The sequence below is a fragment of the Eleginops maclovinus genome, chromosome 23, assembly GCF_036324505.1.
Source record: "Eleginops maclovinus isolate JMC-PN-2008 ecotype Puerto Natales chromosome 23, JC_Emac_rtc_rv5, whole genome shotgun sequence".
NCBI lineage: Eukaryota > Metazoa > Chordata > Actinopteri > Perciformes > Eleginopidae > Eleginops > Eleginops maclovinus.
This window is the reverse complement of record NC_086371.1, coordinates 9,077,237-9,099,525: the sequence shown is the minus strand read 5'-3', so window position 1 is coordinate 9,099,525 and position 22,289 is coordinate 9,077,237. Positions and strand designations below refer to the sequence as shown.

The 22,289-nt window shown below is 40.3% G+C and overlaps 1 protein-coding gene across 1 annotated transcript in view; it reads right to left on the bottom strand.

Moving 5' to 3' along the window:
• The window catches only part of diaph2 (diaphanous-related formin 2), a 329,957-nt gene that overhangs the window by 42,226 nt on the left and 265,442 nt on the right, over positions 1-22,289 (bottom strand). Inside the window, 3 exon segments of the mRNA XM_063876203.1 lie at positions 291-383; positions 13,736-13,871; positions 20,975-21,139. Of these exon segments, the coding sequence (XP_063732273.1) occupies positions 291-383; positions 13,736-13,871; positions 20,975-21,139 (394 nt within the window).

The following is a 22,289-nucleotide window of genomic DNA, read 5'->3' as shown; positions in this document are numbered from 1 at the left end:
GCAAAGGGACAATACATCACTAATGACATGTACTGGGCCACACATGTACTTCTTTCTGTGACATCTATTGTTATTCGACATATGTTACATGTTCATGTTTAATGTGTGTTTCAATCATGAATCCTTGGAACCAGACAAAATACAAAAGCACAGGAATACATACTAAGTACATAAACACTGTACAGCAAAGATTATTGCATAGGATAAACAGGAAACTGTAACCAACTAGAAGGGTCAGGTGGTATTTTTCTGCCCACAGGTGGGAACAGAAATTATAAATTGGCACATACCATTTCGAGGTGTCCGTTTTCGCCGATCACGGAAGGCAGCTCCAGACTGCAGAGCTTCCATTAGGCTGTCCATCACACCAGTTTCATCTCCCTCTGTAAGAGAGCACATGATAGAGGCAAACATGTTTATACATACATTAACATAACATAATTAATAACAAGCATACAGGTCTGTACATGTAAGCAATGAAAACACACACACACACACACACACACACACACACACACACACACACACACACACACACACACACACACACACACACACACACACACACACACACACACACACACACACACACACACACACACACACACACACACACACACACACACTCCTTGTCTAATTGTAGGCATTCTGTAGTGGAAACAATGGATGCCGTCTAACTAAAGGTGCATAAACAATCAGCTTACTTCAAAGGAAAAGTGAGCTGAGTGAATAAACAAGCATTTTAAAGAGCACATGAGTGAGACAGAGGCCTGTCACTCAGGCCTCTCCTTTTTTCAGTAAACAGTTTTAGAGGAAAAATACACTTAGAGTTTAGCAACTAATACAGGCAGAGGAGCCTTAGGATGAAAGCTTCCACTGATGGTCATTGACAGATATTCTTTCTGTGGCTAACGCAGGGGAGCTAAGTGCTCTTTACAAAGATTTAGTGGGGAGCCGCTCGATACCCGGGCGCTCTATCATTGTTCAGTCAATGACACCAGGACCGGCCTTCGAAAAACATTCCCCCTGCCCACTGTTTTAGCTGTCGTGTGGATCCATGCAACTAGAGAACTGCAGGCAGTTGGCCTGGCTGAAGAGACAGGTAGGAGACACTTAAAGTGCTATGAGGCCAACAGCATGACAAGTTGTGCCCACAGTGCATATGCAGCATAAGGAAAGAGAGTTCAAAAATAAGCTTAGGTTCGATATCTGGGTCATCTATCTTTACGCCCCAATACTAATGAGTCAGAGGGACACCCTTTTTATCATTGTGGTCCAGAACAGACATTATTTTAAACTAGGATCATTAGGGTGACTTATTGTGGAGCTGGAGACTTGGCCATCAATTATTTTCCATACATGAGTGAACTACCTCTTCCCCATGTTTACCGTCGGAGTCCAGGCATCTTGTTTTTGTACTGCGATAAGAGCTAGAGCAGAAGGGTAACGTTCCAAAATAAGTGCAGACAACTGCTACTTTCAGCACAAAGCACTTTTTCAGACACTGTGGTGATCAATCTTTTGTTATTTTCGTGTTCCCCAAAAGACACGACACTCAGCCAAATTGAATTTATGAACAAAACACGTTGACACAGAATGCTACACGATTAATATGAGGAAACGGCACATATTTTGCCATTATCATAGAAAGTAGGGCCTGGTTATGCTTTTCCCTTCTCCTCCAGCAACAAACCACCAAACCTGCAATCATTCATGCAAGTGAAAGAAGACAGAACAACTAAGAATAGAAAAATGTCTTATGCAAATTAAAAAAAACAACAACTTCACTCATACTCAGACTACTTTCTGTCTATATCTCATTCCTTGTCTTTCTTCCTCAAGTCCTTCCCAAGGGCTACTTTGAAATCAAAGTATCTGTTCCGGTTGTGTGCTGTGCTTTAAAGCAATTCCGATTAAATCAGGCTTAATTAGACCAGCTTTATCAGAACAAAACCAAAGCTGAGCCAAGTAGTGCTTATCTGAAATTGCAGCACTACACCTTAGATAACAAGCTCATTGGTTTAAAAGGGGAGAGCATGGGTTTTGTGTGCTGTGGACCCAACGAACAATATGGGAAACAGCTTGCAGCTACTATAACTGTATCAACTCCAAAATCTCTAGCTTCCTTCTTCTTATGTAGGCTAGCAAGGACACATGGTGAGTCTGACAGAAGGTAGAACGTGTTAAGTGGCAGGTAAACATTTATCTACAACCACCTTGGCACAAGAAACTTTTTGACAGCCGTTTCTTCATGGAGACCTAGACATCACAGGGGGCACCTGACACTTTGATCAATTTGTCCTACTTCTAGCTTAACTGTAGCACAATTCATCATTTGTAATGGCCAGGACTTGGGAGTTGTAGTAGACAAGGGTTCAGAGGGAGGACTGAAGACACAAAGAACCAAAATGACTAAAACGGGAAACATACTCCCAAGTCACTCCACAGTGCTCAATTAACTATGTCCTATTGGACCAGAGCTTAAACTCGAGCAGACCTTACTTATTAATATAGGCCTATATATGCATTTAAGTACCTTTATTTAACAAAGACAAGGAAGCCCTTAGTAGAAAAAGAAATAAAACAGAATATTATTTAACTAGACTTCTTCCAGTAATCCTCAGAGCAAACTTTCTTCATCATTTATTGTCTTGCATTGCCCACTTTAGTAGACATTTTGGTCTCATTTCCGCAATTTACACTTGTCTTATTTTCAGCTGTTAAACCTAGGGCAAATTTTCATCCGCTACTCATTAGCAGCAGTGGTAGTTTGCATGCTGGGGAATTACAGAAAAGCTAACCTTTTATGCCCAAAGATCTTTCTCAAGAGGAAAGATCCCCTCTGCTCACAGGAAATTGCTTTCTAAATGGGTTAAGATGGGCTAAGACCCAAGACATTGACAAACCCTTCCAGTGATGAAACACCTTGGTGGGCACCTCAACAGACAGCCCCGGGGTCCTTTAATGATCTTATGAAAGCTTTTGGAAGTGCTTAACGTGGTTGCGGCTTTTGTACTTTTAGGTACTTTCTTAAATAGTTAAACCTTTAAGAGTCGAAATAAAGCTATGTGAAACTCTACCTCCCTGAGAGAGATGGTGTACCAATTCCATATCTATCCCTTTGATCCATGCCAGCATCCAGTCTCTCATTTACCTTCTCCTATACCTGGATATCAGGTGGTACTTTGACCGAGAGGCTGTGTCAAATGTAACAATGAACCCTCGAGATTGGCTCACTCTGCCATATATTTACAACAGGTACTATCACATTTTGTAATCAGGAGGCATAACAAGAGAAATGTGCTCTCACCAGGATTGGCATGAATGCAAAACAGATTAGTTTTTCCCTAAGAAAAAAAAACCAAAACAATAAAAAGGGATGAAAATGGCTGCAATGTACCATTCATCAACCCTAGCAGCTGAACACAAAGTGGAGTGTCAACAGTTGCAAGGACATAAATGGAAGTAAAGGAAAGGAATAAATAACGATATAGTATGTGTGAGTATCAGAGAGGAGGAAGAATATGGGGAGAAAGACAGCGCCAGGAAGGCAGCGAGTGAGAGAGGGGAACACGGTTTCTCCTGGTGTGCTTGGTGGAGTGGGTTATTGAGAGAGGCTAGTGGAGCGAGGTAAGACACAAGGTCGTAAAACACCTTCCTGGATACTTGACGGCCTGAGCCCTGTGACATTTAATTATTCCTAAAACATATACCGCACAATGTCTGCACGCACATACCCTTGCCTATGCTTTTAAAACCTGCCTACACATTTGTAGTGATTCGGATGCATGTTGTGTACTTGTAAGTCTACTTGTTCGACTTAACTGATCTTAATTTATCAGACAAAAATTTCAGGTGACATTAGTTTTTGACAAACAAAGACAAGTAGGCATGACGAGTAGATAGAAAGTGTATTGACTCATGTTAGATGCTACATGACCTATACTCATGGCTGATCATGGCAAGATCATTTAAAGGAGGCAAAGGATTCTAGCCAAGTCATCCAGAAAACCAATGCATCACAAAGCCGCCATATACAACTTTTGAACCTCAGTCAAGGACCATTTAGGAATCAATAAAACAAACTTAATTTATGCAAAACCTGACATCTCATTTGTCTATTTATACAAATTAAAAAATATGTTTATAACTGCAAAGTCAAAGAACAGCTGTTGCCTCGAAAACGTGTCTAAAGCATTTCAATCATCCAACCCAGAATAAAATGCTTGGCTTTTTTTTTTTTTTTAAACACCAAAGGCATGGCATTCCTATAATTATGCAGCAGTGTCAACAAAGCCTGTTCATAAATTCATTTTGCTATCTGTCATCTCCTGCATGTTGTGCAGGGGAGAAAAAACACAGTGGATCGATTGAGAACTCAATTTCTGATGGCTCGCATGCAGCCTTCGTGATTCATGGGGGAAAAGAGAGACAAATAAGTTTTAGAATTCTAAAAAGCTTGTGTCTGGTACGTGCGGGTTTCCAACATATCGACAAATTATGACATCCTTTATACCACGAGTGAAAATGGTAGCAACAGTGGCATGTTAATTCAATAGATAAATAACAGTACAAGCATACAAAGTCACATATTTTAATCATTTACAGCTACATATCCTCTGAATTTATTAAAGCGTAGCACTCTCCTTCCTAAACAAATTAAAGAGTTTGACATAAGGAACATCAGGGATAAGAGATATGTCTCTTATCCACTTCTATTTACTATCCTTCCACTAGCCAATCCCTGAGTTTAATTTGCACTGTAATGAGATCTAATGAGTGCTTACAGGCCTTGTCCTTGATGAATTAAAACCACTGGAAGAGAGTAAAAAAGTAATAGTTTAACCTCACCCCAGTCACCCCCCATGACTGCAGGAGAGTATATCAGAGAGAGAAACAGATGAATAAAGAGGAGAGGAAGATCTTTCCTTGATGCGGACTGTTTTTGAACACATTTGAGCCCATCTGTTCCCCCACTGAGAGTCACCTGTGCAATTAACCTGGACCATTAGCCGTGAAACAAAAACCTCATGGAGGACGGGGGTGGTTGTTGCTTTATGGCCAGGTGGAGAGGCAACAAATACACTTTTTTTAAATCTCGCCTCCCTCTCTCAACTTTGACATCTGAATTCAGGCTCAGTCATCTAGACATACACAACCACCTGCATTACTCAATATCCCCCTCCTCTTACGGCGCTGCTGCCTACTCTCTAACTGTCTGGCTTTGAGGGGAATAACCCCCCTCCCTTCGCCCTGCTTACCTGCAGTCACAGCAGCTCCTAAGACCCAGGCAGACAGACTATTACTGCCACAGAGAGCAAAGAAAACACAAGTGCCGGAAGGACAGCAGTCATGCACCTGTTAGGTGTCCTTCCTTTGTTTTTTCCTCTCTCCCTTTTGTTCCATCGCCCTGCAGTCCAACCAACAAACTCTTACGAAAGCTTTGACACAATGACCCTGGAAACTTTTCAGACATGCCACCGCCCAATTTGTAGGTGTGTGTCTGTGTGCATGTTTGCTAACCTACTGCAGTGAAATAGAGAGGAGGAAAAAGGGCAGCGGAAGGTTAAGATGGATAATAAAAAAGACAGATTTGTTTGCTGATTCATCTGAATTGTTTTACTGTAACAACTTGATGAGCAAACCCACTCATGTCCTCCTTAACTGAATTAGGGATGCTCCCACAACCCTCCACTCTAGGGGGAAGTGCATTGTAGATTCTACTTTCCTCTTGATATGAGCCCCTGTGTGGCGCCAGGGTCAGGGGGGAGAGGGGGAGGGAAAATGTGAAGAGGGCCGAATGTCTTGAAGATGGAAAAGGTGGGTGGGAGGTCAGAGGTGAATTGTGTTTGACGTGCATGAAGTAGAGACAAGTATTGGAGTTAGGCTGGCATGGTCACTGCAGGCCTGATCCCGTACCCTGGAAGAAAGAGAGATGTCCCGACTGCGAGAGACTCGTGAAAACGCAGAGAGAAGTTGGATGTCGACAAGGGAGAGATGAAAGTGGATTAGCCGCCGTGGCGATTTGCATTCTGTGGTGGAACGAAAGCTCCTGCGATGCCCCGAATAGCTGGATGCATGAATAAGTAAACAAACAAAAACAAAAATAAACCTTCCATCTGGATGGATGCTGCCAGGCCCCAAGTGGGAAACAGTAGGGAGGGGAAGTTGAGAGATGGGGGGTGATGCTTGCAACGTAGCAGTCACCATGCTTTGCTTCCTCTGCTGTAATTTACTTTTACTGCCTGCGGGCCCCCCCAGTAACCATATTGCTATTGCTATCCATCTACTGCTTCTGGCTACTTTGCCCCGTAACACCACCAACACACAAGGGAGAGCTCCGACCAAGCAGTGACAGATGTTAAGATGACACACTTTCTCTAGGCCACAGAGGGTCAACATTTCAGGGTGCCAGCAGGGCCACGAGACCCCTGTCCTCAAAGCGAAGTGGACCACTACTGACACTGTTGTATAGTCTGAGTACAGCTAATTTGAGCTGCAATACGGAAGACCCTGAACTATATGTATTTTCACTGTGGTCACACACCAGGGGATCAACAGTGATGGGTCTGCTCAGTGGTATCTGATCTAAATGCTGTTGTGGATATTACTATGTTTAGCAGTATGGTAGTATCTCTGTAAGAAACACTCGGGTTTAGAGATTAGTGTCAAGTCATTTGCGTCTTTTTTTAACCTAATCTAACACATTCTTGTGAGAATGTGTTATGAACTGCTCTCTACCATGACACAAGAGTATGAATTCTGCTAAAATTCAACCCCCTTAATGTTATTTTTTGTGGCCTTCACATTTTCTGAAGAAAAAACAAGACAATTCCAGTGAATATGTGTGTAGTTTGCATAGAAAGTTTTACTTTCACTATAGTTTCCTGATGGTGGATCTTCAGAAAAGGACAGGTGCTTCAGTGTTCATTTATGCTAGCTACAACAGTGTCTATTGCAATCTGAAACATTGTGCTAATTCACATTAGATGTTTTTACATGCTAAGCGTTAGAAGGCTTCTATAACGCTACAGCAACAGGAAGTGCAACCGTAATCCTCTATGTTAGTGACTGTGAGTGATGTGTCTACTTTAAGGACAACTTCTGTGCTTTACACAAAATGGTTTTGAAATATTGCAGGGGGAAGTATGTCAAAGAGGATGAGGTGAAATAGAGCTGGCAAGATCAAGAGGTGCAGGTGACAGCATTTTGGGTGAACCTCAAACCTTTTATCACCTTTCACCATGCTGCTTTGACGTATGGATGGCAACTACTGCCATGGCAACATCACAAGGTCTTATCAGTCACCTATGTACAGTATATGGCAGGGTATATTAACTGCACAGACATTAGCATATGGAAGTGGCTCTTGACGTGGATGCTACAAACAGTTTGGGTTTCATCCATCCATGGCAGAGGTCTATTACCTCTTTTACAGAAGTGCACATATGGATTCTGGATGCAGAGATTTGGAATCCAGATCAAGTTAACTTCCGAACCAAACCACACGTAGGCTGTTTGCATCAGTTCAAGGCGGTGCTGTCTGGGGAAGCTAAATGGATTTGACAATAGGATTTGATTATCTTTGTAGTGAGGGTAATTACGCTTGATTGACTGTAAAGTGACTGGTGAGGTCCAGATCTGGAAGGGGAAATGATCAGGCACTTGAACTACCCACACATTAATGAGATTCAACTGTGCCTGAGCTGAACTTACCAACAAGATACTTAAATAAAAAAAATGGATAAGATAAATTAGTATAGTGAGAGTGAGATGCAGACATAGACCCACATGAGAAAACAGGAAAGGCAGAGATATCTGATGCATGTCTCACTTCCTTGATGGTGACCTTAACTTAATTAAGTTAAAGATAAGAGATAAATGTGATTAAAAGCTTGAAGGTGCAATTTAATTGGTGTTCTTTGTCTTTCTCTCGATACAAAAGAGCGTGCCACACAATTTAAAATAACAATACACATGGAGGCATAAGGCAGGCGGACAAACGTGGGCGATACTTTTCCCTGGTGTTTAATTGCTAATGAAGTATTGTATTTATCATAGAATATTCAAGGGTTTCCTTTAAAGCCAGGCTCGTTTTCCTCATGCTCACATTTGTTTGTAGAAATGCATTGGTAATCTTATCATTTGGGGTATTTTATTGTAATACCTTCATAAACAACATCAGGATGTGTTTAATTTGTGTCACTTTTTATTAATTATTTATCTTTTTCTACAGGTTTCTCATCATGCTGGCTGCTCCTATGGGTCTTATTTGAGATGCAGTCAGCCATATTCTGTATGCCATCATTGCTGGAGGCAGATTCTGATTTCAAGTCGAGATATAACACAATCTAATATGCTGTTATTTATTAGAATGGGTGTATGACAGCAGATAATCCTGCTGCCCTTGTTCCTGTCTTTGGAGGTAATGAAGGAATTCGGCAATCTATACTCAGTAGTTTCAGAGCATCCTGCACATCCTGCACCCCGGATCGAGTCAAATGCAATGACAAAGAAAAAAGCAATTTGCTCAGAGTTTGTCATTCTACTGCTGCAACATCCATATGCAGATGTTGTGAAAGATCCTTCATCTTTATAACTCATCAGATACTACAATTATATACCCAGAGATGGACGCCATCAGCTGCATGACAAAGAAATGACACTTTAGGGAATAAACAGGGAGCACATCTCATAGCATTTTGCCATAAATCATCATTACATTCTGGAAAGGTCTGTCCTTCGTCTGTTCGTTATATTCTGCAGCAAACATGAAGGTCAGCTTTAGCTTTCTAATACTGGATTCATTTCCCAAGCTAAGCTGAGGAATGGTGAGTCTTATAAGACACTTTTCTTTTATCTACTTATGTTTCTGACCTTCACGTCTCAATAAGGCCATCTCCCCTGGTGATATTGTTTGCCATGTCGGCTGTGCTGTTGAGACACTATGCAAACTTATAGAGCTAACCTGTTCACCCGAACACTAGCTGTCAGCGCGTGTCAATGATCACCTAGCTGTTATGGCTCAGACGTAGGTATGCACTGGCCATCCGGCAGCTGTCAGTGTCACACAAAGCCATCAATCCACATCTCTGCCACTGTCATTGCTGACAGAGCTTCGCCGGCCACAGACAGCTGCATAGAAATATGCCAATTTAGCTTAGCATGCCCAACTAATGTACACTTAAATTTAAACAAAGTAGTACAACAGTTAATTGCAGTACTTTTTCTTTCAGGAAAATTCAACAACAGCACTACACTATGATGAGGCTATACTAACTCTAGACATGAAATACGAGTGAAGTCCAAATTAACTCCATCAGCCAAACAAATGACACAAAAAAAAAAAGCTGAAAGATAAATTGTGCAGATGTGGATCTTTAATTTGTATTATTTGACATCTGAATCTTCTTGAATCATGTTTCCAAGTGTGGATGTATTCACATACAATTTATTGTACAGACACTGCAGTCTGAAATGCAGTCAAAGCCTAGACTAAGTTTTTTTTGCATGTATTTAGTAAAGTCAATGCCTTTTTTTTTTACAGCGGAGCCTACTTTTATTTATGTAAACACACACTTGTTCATCTTGTGTGAAAGGTTGACAAGGAGGATGCATAAATAGAAGCTGCAGACCCATCATTGTCAACATGCCAACTGCTCTCTGCAGAGAATCACAGAGACATGGAGACCTCCTTCTAGCAGGCCTTGCTGAACGGGAAATATGCCTAGACGACAATCACCAGCACACAAACAAACCAAAAAAAAGGTTTTTGGAGAAGGAAGGAGGATGCAACTGAATGAAAAATGTATTTAAATGCAAATGAAACCCGATGTATAGATTAACTTAAAATGACAAGGAATTTGCTGCCAGCTGGTCCTTAAATTATTTGACATTTTGTTAAATATCGTTGGCTTTGTGAAATTTAACATAATAAGACCTACATTATTAACGGAGTGATTGAGTATGATATAAACATAGCTTCCAGCTGTTGTATAAACAAAGACAATCAGATTTATAGTGATGATATATTCTTCAATAGTTTTGTAATTCTAACATAAACACTTCGACAGAACCTATTCTTCCACTATATTATTCTCAGAGAACAACCTAATGTACAGGTCTTCATTCTGCAGCTGTCTACAAGCTGACTCAGCTGAGTGGGCTCCAAGTTATAAAGATTAAAAATAGCATTCTGCGATGAAAACTTTGTCATAAAACTACATTACTACACTACTGTTTTAGGGTTTAAAGGGATCATTGAATTTATGTTTAGTTTTTTCAAAAGTGTTTGTTTTTTTTATCGAATATTACATGCCAGCAGTTTGATTACAATTAATGCATGCAGTCAATTAAGATAGCAGACAGTTGGAGCAACCATAACGGGTGTTGTAAAACTTGAAAGCTACAACAAATATGATCCTACTCTTGATACTCAGGTTGGCAATAACAATGTTTTGTAGAGGTTCATATGGTTGAGGGGGCTGCAACACCTGCTACTACAACCATTCACTGACTGAAAACCGTACTGTATAAAGTAAGTCTAAGAAACGCTCACAGTGAACATGTTAAACACAAAGTTATACAACATTTCTCTTAGGTACCTGGGTGAATCGCCTGGCCTGAATAAAATGTTGGAATAACTTTTTTTGCCCTGCTTGTTTGTTTATTACTATGTGCCTTATGCCAAGCTGGATTGAGCTCAAAGCATGTGGGCTTTCCGGCTCTGTTCTAAGCTTATTGGATTTGACTGGGGTACACAGTTGACATGTGGGTGCAGACACTTGCCCCAGACGGGAGCACTGACCTCCGTGATGCCAGCCGAGCAGGCAGCCAGAGGGGCCTGCATCTCCTCACAAATGCCTTAGAGAAAAAAAGTCCAGATGCTTTACCATGCTCCGGCTTTTGACACACTCTGCATGCTGCTTGTGACATTGTTTCGTATGCCGCAGTGATGAACCTTCCATCTCTGTTTTAGACAGAAGCATTACTTTGGGTTTATTCTACAATGTTTAACAATGATTTCCAGTGACATGAAGTGATTGTGTAAATGTGGAACATCTGGTCAGTTCAAGAGAATATGGAAATCCACTTAGAGAAAATTAAAACAAATGGGGTGACCGGGTAATGATTTCATAAGCTATTTCCCACATTAGGATTTCTAATACTTCACAAGGAAAACACGTTTAGCTCGGCACTTGTCTCATCTATCAATCATGCTTTTTGAAGAAGGGCATATGCAATGCATTCGGGAGGGTATATTATCAAGTTTTATCAACTGGGAAATGGCAGGAAAAAAAAAATCTGTTTCCTAAAAGCATTTGTCTGCTTCCCCTCCCCAATCTGGTGCCATCCTGACAGAAACCAAATGAATTAAACTCTCATTAAATATGCATTTCTTTGTTAATCATTTTCAAGCGAGGAGGATTATGTCGCAATTTGTGAAATGACTCAAAATCTATCCCTTCTCAAAAATAGCCTCTTGAAATTGCATTAAACACAATAGTATTATCCATCAAACAGTATGTAAAGCTCTTTAAAGCATTAAAATAAGTAAATCAGTAAATCCATTAAAGAGATATTGACCTGTAAATACTTCTCTTAATACAATGGCCATATGTTTACTCCATCTGTTAATGCAAATGGGTTTGTAAACATAAAGAATGTGCTATATTCAGGTCAGCAGACCTACTTATCTATCCGTCTGTCTGCCTGTCTGTCAATCTGTCTGTATGCCTGTCTGTCTTTCTGAAGACTCAAGGTAATGAACACAAGAGTAGGTATATGAGACTGCCGATATATTTCAGTGCTTGAATAAGCCTTTCAACCTTAAAAATGTAAAATTAATTTGGAAATGTTTGGCCACGATTCAATAATGGTAAGAGGAATTAAAAAAGCCTCTTTGTGCCAAACACTACCTTATATTCATCAACCTTCACAGAAAACATGGCTGATGCTCGGCATGAAATATTGATGTGAAAGGGCTCCTCAAATAACCAACTCAAAATTTCTGAAGCACACATTGAATATTAAAACAGAATGGAAGAAAAGAGTCAAGACTCTAAAGCCAAGGCTGTCAACTGGAGAGGAGTAGAGGCAGAGAAAAGAAAGATGTGCAACAAGAAAACACTGCATATCGTGCTATATGTGACCCTACCAAACAGCTTGAAGAGAAACTGAGAGTGAACACAAGAGCTGCTGTAACCTCCAACCTGCTTCTGGCTTCGGTTCAGATTTCCATTCACTTAATCCATTTAGAAAACTTGATTGTCCTTTCTCTGATTGCTTTGCACATCAAAAACAAGTTAGTACACAGAAATGAACTATTCAAGGTTTAATGAAAATGTGTAGTCAGTGCAGGTAAGAACCTTGACAGGGGGAAAAAAGCAGCCTGGATTTAGCATATCTTGAATTTCAATTTAAAAAGGTGTATTTCTTAACTGCGAAGGTCATTGTGTTTGCGACAGTCCAACGAACTAGGTGTTGGTGTGGAGGACAATCCTCACTATCTCCAAGGCTGCAGGCAATGCTGCCCATGTCATCCTCATGTTTTATTCATGAAAATCATATTATGGCATTCAGAAACTGAGATCAAGATCTGCTCTGGCAGAAATATTTAATATCATACCTACTTCTCTACCCTTCTCCATCTGGTTAGCCAGCATGAGAGAGAGGGCTAGACAGACTCCTCCAGCTCAGCCATGTTGGATTATTAAAAGTGAAGCTTTCAAAGAGGTCACTGCTCAGGGAAAAAAAAAGTGTAGCATGCATCAATTATCTTGGAGAGTTTGTGGCATACTGAAGACTGTCTTGTCATATTTCCCAATGTGGCTGAGCTACAGGGAGGTTCTTGGCTGGCGCTGACATTTAGAAGCTGGTGAGTTGTGGAAATCTCAGTCTGTTTGTCAGAAAATGGACAAAAGACCACACTGACTACTTGCAAAGCCCCTTCAGGCTTGAAATTCCTTCTCAATGTCATAGGCATAACCAGACACAGGCATCCAGCTCTGTCGCCCTAATTTTTCATGTCGGAACAACTGCAACTTATACTGATCAATAAACAGTTTTACTGGCAACGCTGGAGGACAATAGAGTAATTCAAATGATTCACAACAATAAATATAGCACGCTACCCGCAAATAGTCACAGACTGGAGAAATTATATTTATTTTGTCGTGCTGCTTGCACATGACCAGTGATAAATAACAACATGATGATGGTGTTGGAAATCTAGAGCCAATTACAGCTGCGGTTCGAAGTCGACCACATCTTCCCGTCTGTACGTGTGACCTACATAGTGCGTGCCACAGTTGCAAAGTCTTTGTAATTACAGTATAAATGTCTACCCTTCATAACTGTTGCTTATACTGATTTATAACACTCTTTCTTCACTTGTGTTACATGTTTGGATAGAAATGTGCATCTTACTGCATAGAAGAATGTTTCTTTTTATGTGACCAGATGTACCATGGAGAAAAACAATCTAAAAGTAGCATAATCTTCCTATTGTTTGGGAGCATTGTATCAGCTATGGGTGTAAGTATATGAAATCTTCACAGCTGAGAAAAGATGACTCCACCCACTCCTACACATTATTCTCTTCCTTCAGAGTTCAAATCTGTGTGAAGCACAATTCCATGAAACCCCCTCTTCTATCCTCCTGTTCTCCTCGTCCTAACTCCCCACCTGCCTCCCCGTCTCCGCCTCTGTGGTGGCGCAGAGAGAAGTGGCATACCTTTGTTCATGTCAATCAGCTGCTTCTTCTTCTGCTGGCGCTCCTGCTTCTCGCGCTCTGCTTTCTCCTTCGCCAGCTTGGCTCTCTTGATCTTCTCCTCCATCTCCCTCTTCTTGTGGTTCTCCTTCATTGCTTCCTGATAACACACACACACACACACACACACACACACACACACACACACACAGACACACAGTCATATATAATAAGAGCCTTGCTCTTGCTCAAACCAGCAGCATCTCATCAGCAGTACTTCTTGGTTTTTTTTCTAGTCTGAGATAAAAACTGCTGGAATAAACAGCATATCATTCCTTGTGTCTGGGCTTTGTAATACAAGTGTATTTGTCTGCAAGCCTTGTGCCCAAATTTACATATTTCCGATCACTCACAGAGCTTATTTGTTGTCAATAAAACATAAAACTATGCTTGATGAGCAATGATAATTACATATATGTAGCATGCTGGAAAGTTTCTTTTGACGATATTGAGGAGCTGTTGCACAAGAAAAGAAAAGTGTAGCAGCGGTGTGTCAGTCTCTGAGGATAGAGACAGAGATATCACCCTCCTCTCCCTTCTAGACCGGCCGAAATGTCAGGAAGGAGTCAGAGAAGAGAGATAATCAACGGTACGGATACAGCCTTTACAAATGTGTCAGCTTGTTTTTGTGCCAACAGAGAGTAAGATGCAACCATGTGACCTTTGCGGACAACAAAATGTTCTTTCATCCCAGGCCTGTAGCAGCGCCCATGACAGGAACCATCATAGGTACTGGTGTTAGTGGGTAAACGTGTCATACTGTATCCATATGCATGCAAATTCACTGTGTGCCTATACTGCCCATTGGTATCTCGGTGATTCTGCTCATCTGTGGTGTTCCATCTAATATATGCATATGTGTGTGTGTGTGTGTGTGTGTGTGTGTGTGTGTGTGTGTGTGTGTGTGTGTGTGTGTGTGTGTGTGTGTGTGTGTGTGTGTGTGTGTGTGTGTGTGTGTGTGTGTGTGTGTGTGTGCGCGCGCATGTCAGTAAGTGAAGGCATGGCCCTGTCTTTGCACTGATATAATAAGTGGCGACAGTACGCCCCCCCCATCTAATGCCCCTGTGGTCCTGATGTGTGTGTCGTGTTGGCAGCTAAGACAGAGGGATTACAGGGATTGTAGGGAAGGAACAAGGAAAGAGCAGCTCATGATGCCAGTCAATAGCAGAGCTTTGCTCCATGTCCAAGGACACAAGCCCTCATTGTCACTGTCTCCTTGTTGGATGACAAGGGCAATGAAAGAGACAGAGTGAGAGGGAGAGAGAGAGAGCAGTATAATAAGAGAGTGAGCATGCTTTTGTATTATGTGCATTATAAAAGCACATGATATCTTTTGCTTCGTCAGCTGCTTCCAAGTCGATGAACACTCAAAAATCAACCTACATTTTATCACTTGATCGAGGTTGTATAAATGATACAGCTACACTCTATAAGGGCTATTGACTGTGTGCACTTTGCTGCTGTTTTGAATTAGAGAGGATGATGGAGAGCTGTGCTGCATATTCAGTAATGCAACAGTTAACGTTCTGTTTAAGTGATGGGCAGCACTGCCAGCACAAATCAAATTGATGTCTGTCTTCATCTGCTGACAGGACAATTCATTTTTTAAGAAATATCACAGCCTCAGTCAACATATACAGCATAAATTGGCAGATAAATTATGCAGATTACAAATAAAATCCTGCCGGCAAAACTTATTTTAAACAAACAACTAATTCTGACTGTAAACATGATTATGCAACACAATTATGTTGCTCTAATCACACAGAACCCCTAATTGCCATAGTAACAAATATGTTTTCACTGATCTTTTTTTCACCATTCTCTTTGACGGCCTCCATTTTGCCGCTGGCAACAACTGATTCTATCAGGTCTCATTTTCTTGCCAACTCTGTATATTGTAGGAGGATAAACGATGCTCATGAGGCATGTGAAAACACTCTTCAGTGCAGGGACCCTGTTTTAAACCGCATCGGAACAAGCTAAAAATATAGGGTTCCTCTGCAATTTGCTCAGGTATTCGATATGAATGTTGACAACTATGTTAAAAAAAAAGTCCATGCAATTTAATTGTCTTGGGGTGCTCTTATCTACTCAAGATCAAAGAACTTACAATATGATTTCAGGTGACCATGGAAACAAGTTATTTTTAGCCTTAACAATGAGTCATGTGTCCCCCTTTGAAGACAATCAGTACAGTTAGAGTGCCAACCAATAAGAGCCTCATATTTTTCAAATGGAAACACTCTACAAAATAACACCTGGGTCTAAATAATATAATAATAGGATTTTGTAAATAAGTAAATAACACAATTTACAAAAAATCCATAACACCTAGGCAAATAAAGTCACATAATTGAGAGAAGGAGAAAAAATAATGCCAGTATAAAAAAATGAAAAATGAAACCAAAATTAATTGTTGTGTGTGAACTAAACCTCCATTCACACTGATAGCTCTGTAAGCACTGTAGCTTTGGCCACTTCAATGTTCGATGTGGCTCGGAATTCCGTGTATAGCACTTTTAACACCAGGTGGGGTTGTCAACAACACTATCGACGCAGCACTTTCAGCCTATATGAGCCGGAAAACCTGTCCATCTCAGACACACCAGAGGCCATGAGTGTGACATACACTCTCTTCTACTCAGGTGCCCCTGGTGTGTTTCAGATGCAGATTATAAATGCTACTCTGTCTATAACAGGCGTAAAACTGAATGGTGTGCAACCCACAGGTCCAATCTACCAGCAAGGGCCACAAAGCATTTTCCCTTTGCAGGTCTGTTCTTTTAATAATTCATGAAATGTGTTTTCTGTTCTTCCTTGACCCTGCACAACACAATACATTTCCCACAGCATGGCTTCCCTCCATGCATACAAGTGTGCCAGTCTAATGATGGAGCGATAAGTATTTCCAACCGCTCAGTTGCACCAGTGATTTCACACAGAGAGTGTCACTGCTATATCTCATTTGAATTTTACAAACACTACAGCGCTGGGCTTTAGGCAGCAAATGTGTTTATTAGCCATCTGTTACACTGTGTGCCAGGATGTGAGGGGAAATGGCTTCAAGAAGTTATAGGTTACAGATTGTGAGACTTCTGCTCTGCGGTATAGATGTATTCCCATATTGATAGGTGACCTCCAAAATCTGCTGCAATGATTTGTGAGTGTATTTGCTTGGTTAAAAAAAAGAGGGACACTGACAGTGATTCAGCAAGAAGGTGGGCCGAGTGGCACTGCAGAAGCATCATCTTCAGCATCATCAGCATTATTATGATAATTTGTCATATTGTGAGGAAATTAGCAAGCTTTAGAAATATGAAATGGGTTCCGAAGTGGACGGACACACCCGCAAACAGGAACAAATTATCATTCTAATCTCATAGATGCTCTATCTTGCTACTTTGGGAACCAGGTCTGGGTCTTTTTGGTCTTATTCTAAAGTCACTCAATTAACAAGAAAGACTGTTAGCTCATCCCAGTCCATCTGCTGTGCTTTGATAACTCATTAATGGAAAATATCTCATCCCCCCTGCTCCTGGTCAGGATTACACATACAGACCCTGCGATTGCATTTCACTCATACTCTATTTCAGAATATGGCAGCAGCATTAAATTAGCAAATTGTTGGACTCTTCCAATACTGACTCCATGTGCTGAAATCAAATAATATTTCAAAGGTCGCAGAAAAAAGAGAGAATGGGACAGGATTGAGGGAGAGAAAGAGAATGAAACAGAAGGAAAATAGAGTTAATGGATTCTCTTATCGGTTACATTCAGTTCTGTGAGGACTGTCTGTCAATGCGTTTACTCAAATGCCTCATGTCGGTCGGGTGCATTAAGCCTTAGCTTTTGAGTAAAAGCAATTTAGGGTGACTGTATTGCAATGGAAATCTTTAATACTGCAGATGCTTTGTGCTGTGAATGCATTACACAGGGCAATGCAACAAAGACAGAAGTTAGCAAATATGTTCTGTCTGAGTCAAACACCTCAATGTCTCAATATTGAAATGAAAGTCGGAGGCTCACCAGGCAAATCAAGAAGTTGAATTCAATGCTGTTAAATTATTAGCTGCCAAGAGGTAAAAGTGTTCATTAGATGTGCCATTTAGAACAAATCACTACTGGTTGATGTAGGTCAACTTTGTCAAAGATAAATAACCAGCAGACATCTCCCTGAAATTCCTTTGCTTACAAGAAAAGGATAGAAGGATGCTGAAAAATAGCTAGCTTAATTATTTTCAGAGTATAAAATAATAATTAAAGAAACATTCAAGTAGACAACCACTGATTCCTTGCTCTGCAAGCAGATGGGATTAGCCTTTCTGTCAGCAGAGCTGAGGAGCCAAAAACTATAAATAATATCTGAAGAATATGGTGATTAAAGGATTGTTTTTATATGAATACATTAACTTATAACCATCCCCCCTATTTCAACCACACCACAACACTTTATCCCACTCAGTTCCCTCCCCTTATCCATAGCAGGAAAGTTTAAATCAGTAATAAAATATTCATATGCAGCTATTTGCTTGAGAGAATAATTTATTTTCTTGGGTGGATGCCTCTTTTAGAGATATGCAACTCTGGAATCCTTGAGGGATGGTTGTGTTGTGTGTTGGTGCACTTTGATCAGTGGGAATGAAAAGTTGGTTTGAGATGGGGATCAGAGTAAAGAGTGGAGAAGGATTCAGACAAGGGGACCTTGCCATTCACGTTAATAGATTGTGAATACTGAGAGCATGCCTTTTGGACACCATGTCATCATCCTGACACCAGGATCTTTGGGGTGGTGCCAGGAGGGAGGGATACACTGTAGAAGGTGGAAAAGCAAAGCCATTTGAATAAATGTTTAACAGCCTTGCCAATTCGGGAAACAAAGAGCAGTTGGTTTGTTCTGAGATGATGTGGTGTTTATCTTGTCATTAATATAACTTGTTTAAAAACTAAAATGCTTTGGTGTATGTGCTTTATTCACCGCCCTATGTAACCCAATTTTATATAACAGAAGGAGAAATCCTTTTTAGTTTTACTTTTTTCTACTTTAGGACTTGAAATATTTACCTTCTCTCTAGACTCATTACCTCCCAATACAATCCAACAAGTCCCGCAGTGGACACATACTCACACACAAGCAGCTGCAAGCTAATGGAACTATGTTAAACAGGTTATGAGGCTTGCCCAATATTTTAAATAGCCCTTTTATCAGCAAGACACTGGCATTATCATTTTTCATATTCTGAGGTACTTTCAAATAATATGTTTTATAACTTTGTCTTTCTCTTACAGCTCCCAAGATGGTACTAGATCTTACTAAGTACTTTATCAGTACTAGTAGGGAAGATAAAATGTTCACAAGTGTCTACTTTCAAGCAAAATTATGTTCTGCAGGTTTAAACTTCTGAAACAGGATTAGACTTCAGTATGCTCAGGACAATGCCATTAAGTTATGTTGTTTCCCTTTTGGTCCAGAACACAGTAGTACTGAAAGCCGAAAGAAAGGATGTATGTGAGCTTATACCCATACTACATTATATCATATTTCACACACAATGAGCTTTGAAAAACATATATATATATTTTATGACATTAAATACATGCTAAATCCAGCATGCCAATTTGAGTAAAATGATCTTGAATATGATAAAGAAAACTCGCCTGAAACAATTTAGCAAACGAAAAAGGTAACAATAAACTTTAAGCCCCATTAAATAAAGCACATTAAAGCTGTTCATATACATTTTATAAATGCTTTATAACATAATGTCATTTGAAGTTTTTATTAATAAACATTATTTTATAGCAAATGTTTTATTTTTACTTCCCGGACTCCTATGGCACTGGAGAAACAAATAAAATAAACACTTCTATGACAAAAAAAGAGGTTACCTCTGTGGTAGCTAAAAAGAAAAATCGTTCAAGCCACAGTGGCATTATGACCTACTAAAAGATGACATATGGAAGGAAATCACACAGCAGGGGAGGACATGCACATTTCTTCAGAGAAAAAGTGCAAGAACTTAAAAGAAAAACTGAAAAGGATGTCAGGGCCAACCAAGGAACAAACCAAAAGAGGTGGTCAGAAAATATGCTGCACTCTCCACAATCACAAAACCTTCTGGCAGTTTTATCTGAGGAAAGTAGAGTCATCACCAGAACAGAAACTAGAAGCAGATAACCTCAAAAGCACAAACCTAAGTGGACTATGAGATGACTGTGAGGCAAATGGTTCTATCCTTGTTGCTCACTCCCATATTACAGCTGTATAATGTCCTCTGTGGCTCTGCAGCAAATATGTCATGACACAGGCCTGTAAGGGCTGGCCACAGTGACACACAATCAAAAGACCAGGTTTTCCTCTTTAAAAAGGATCTTTCACTTTCAGGTGTGGTTCAAGTAAAAAAACTATGATCAATATTGAGGATACACACATCAAGTTTTCTGAGATGAGTGTGTGCGTTTACCTCAAATTAATGTCAAACACAGGTGTCTGGAGTAACTGTTTGAGGCTCAATAATAGCTCAAATAATAAAACAAAAGCATAATTTTCATTATAAATATTCCAAAACAGCCTCCCAGTAGGAAAAAAAGACCTGCATGCAATCTATTTCTCCCTTAGTTTTAAATGTATACTGTTTTTATCCTTCCTGCTGCATATAGTTTGATAAGTGGTTGTAATGAGCGACATGATGTGCTACAGATCGGTCAGGTTCAGTTTTTATGCTGCTAAGTGATACAAAATAAGCGGTTATCAGCCCATTCGTGTTCCATCTGTATGTTAAAGTTGAAATATTCTCAATCATAGGAATCATATCATGCTATAATTACATTATAATGAGTTCAACATCCAACTAGAGACGTTTTTCTTCAGCTATCAGTTTTGTATTCTCGTAAGTAAATCATTAGCATGCATGTGATCCCGCTGAAAATATGTTCCCTGGCACATGAGTTTCATCCATAAGAGTACAATTATAATGTTTTTATCTCCATCGGTTAGGATGTACTCTAAGTCGGATGTGTGCATATTTAACACACAAATTCTGCTCACATTTCACTGACACCGTATATGTATGAGCAAGTGAAAGTGTATGCAGAAGAATGTGCATGTGTGGGTGGTGGCTGCTGTCAGTCAGAATCTGTCTACTTTGAAGAAACCGTCAAGACGAGTCTCTTTATGTCCATATGCACAGACCATATACTCACCAAGAAGAGCAGGCGGAAGTTGGCGAGCTCTCCGAAGAAATCCTCCACAGTGACTGAGTGGGGGTCAAAGGCCAAAAAACTGCCTATGTTCTCGTAGAGCTTCTGCATGTTCTTGTGCATCGTTGACAGTTTTTCATACTGCTCCCTTGCATGCTTGGAGAAGCCGTGAGAAACACATGGTTAAGGAAAAATGGAGAAAAACATCAAACACAGACTGAGCATATTCAAAGGCACTGTAATCATCAATATAATGACACTTCACAAATATGTTCATCCATGACAAAACAGGCCATTGTAAGGAATGATCACTTCAGAGGCTTTATAGCATTCAAAAGCCCACCTATGTCAAGGTCAACAAAACAAAACACTGGATAAAGAAGGGTCAGAGACAATTTAATGTGCCATTACAATAACCTCTCCAACTCACTTTGGAGTCAATGGCATGGTGAGCTAATAGCTGCAGCCCTGGAGTAATGGAAAGGTGTTTTGTAGTCAGCAGCATGACACAGATGGTTGCTGGAAAAGCTGATTGCAGTCATTGTTCTATTGTTTCTCCCAACAACAGTGGGGTCAGGTTGTTTTGAACCTAAAGGGCTCACGTCGCACTGTGTAATTTACTGAACAGGCGAGCACTTTTCTCCTGGTGAATGGCTATTGACAGCCGGCATCAGTTAAGCATTATCACAGCAGCCACTGACCTCATGGAGACTGCACTTGGACACTCTAAGACTCACATGCCCTGTGTGGGATGAGCACTACACAACTATGCACAACACGCACAACACACACGCACACGCACAACACACACACACACACACACACACACACACACACACACACACTGTGTATGCTCACAAAGGCAGACAAAATAAATAAAAAATACCATTATTATCAACTGTGTGTGTGTGTGTGTGTGTGTGTGTGTGTGTGTGTGTGTGTGTGTGTGTGTGTGTGTGTGTGTGTGTGTGTGTGTGTGTGTCCGTGTGTGTTTTCAACCCTTTAAATGATTCTTCTTAAGTGGCTATAGTTATTAAAGCTATATTTTCTATAATAGCTCAAAGCTTATTACTATGATGTTGGAAATTTGGTTTTATTTTTTATAGGTCTGGGCATCGGTTACATTGCTTACTAAAAGGTAAGTGCATAAAGCTAAGTGCTGAGATCTCACAATGTGGCAAAACTCCCTAAATAGGCCCAACAGACCAACATTTATAAGCAATCAGATTAAAAATCATGTTTCACCAGATTAGCTACAACTCACACAAACGTGAGCACAGCTGTAATGTTGCTAATAATTCCTCGTTGAACAGAACAA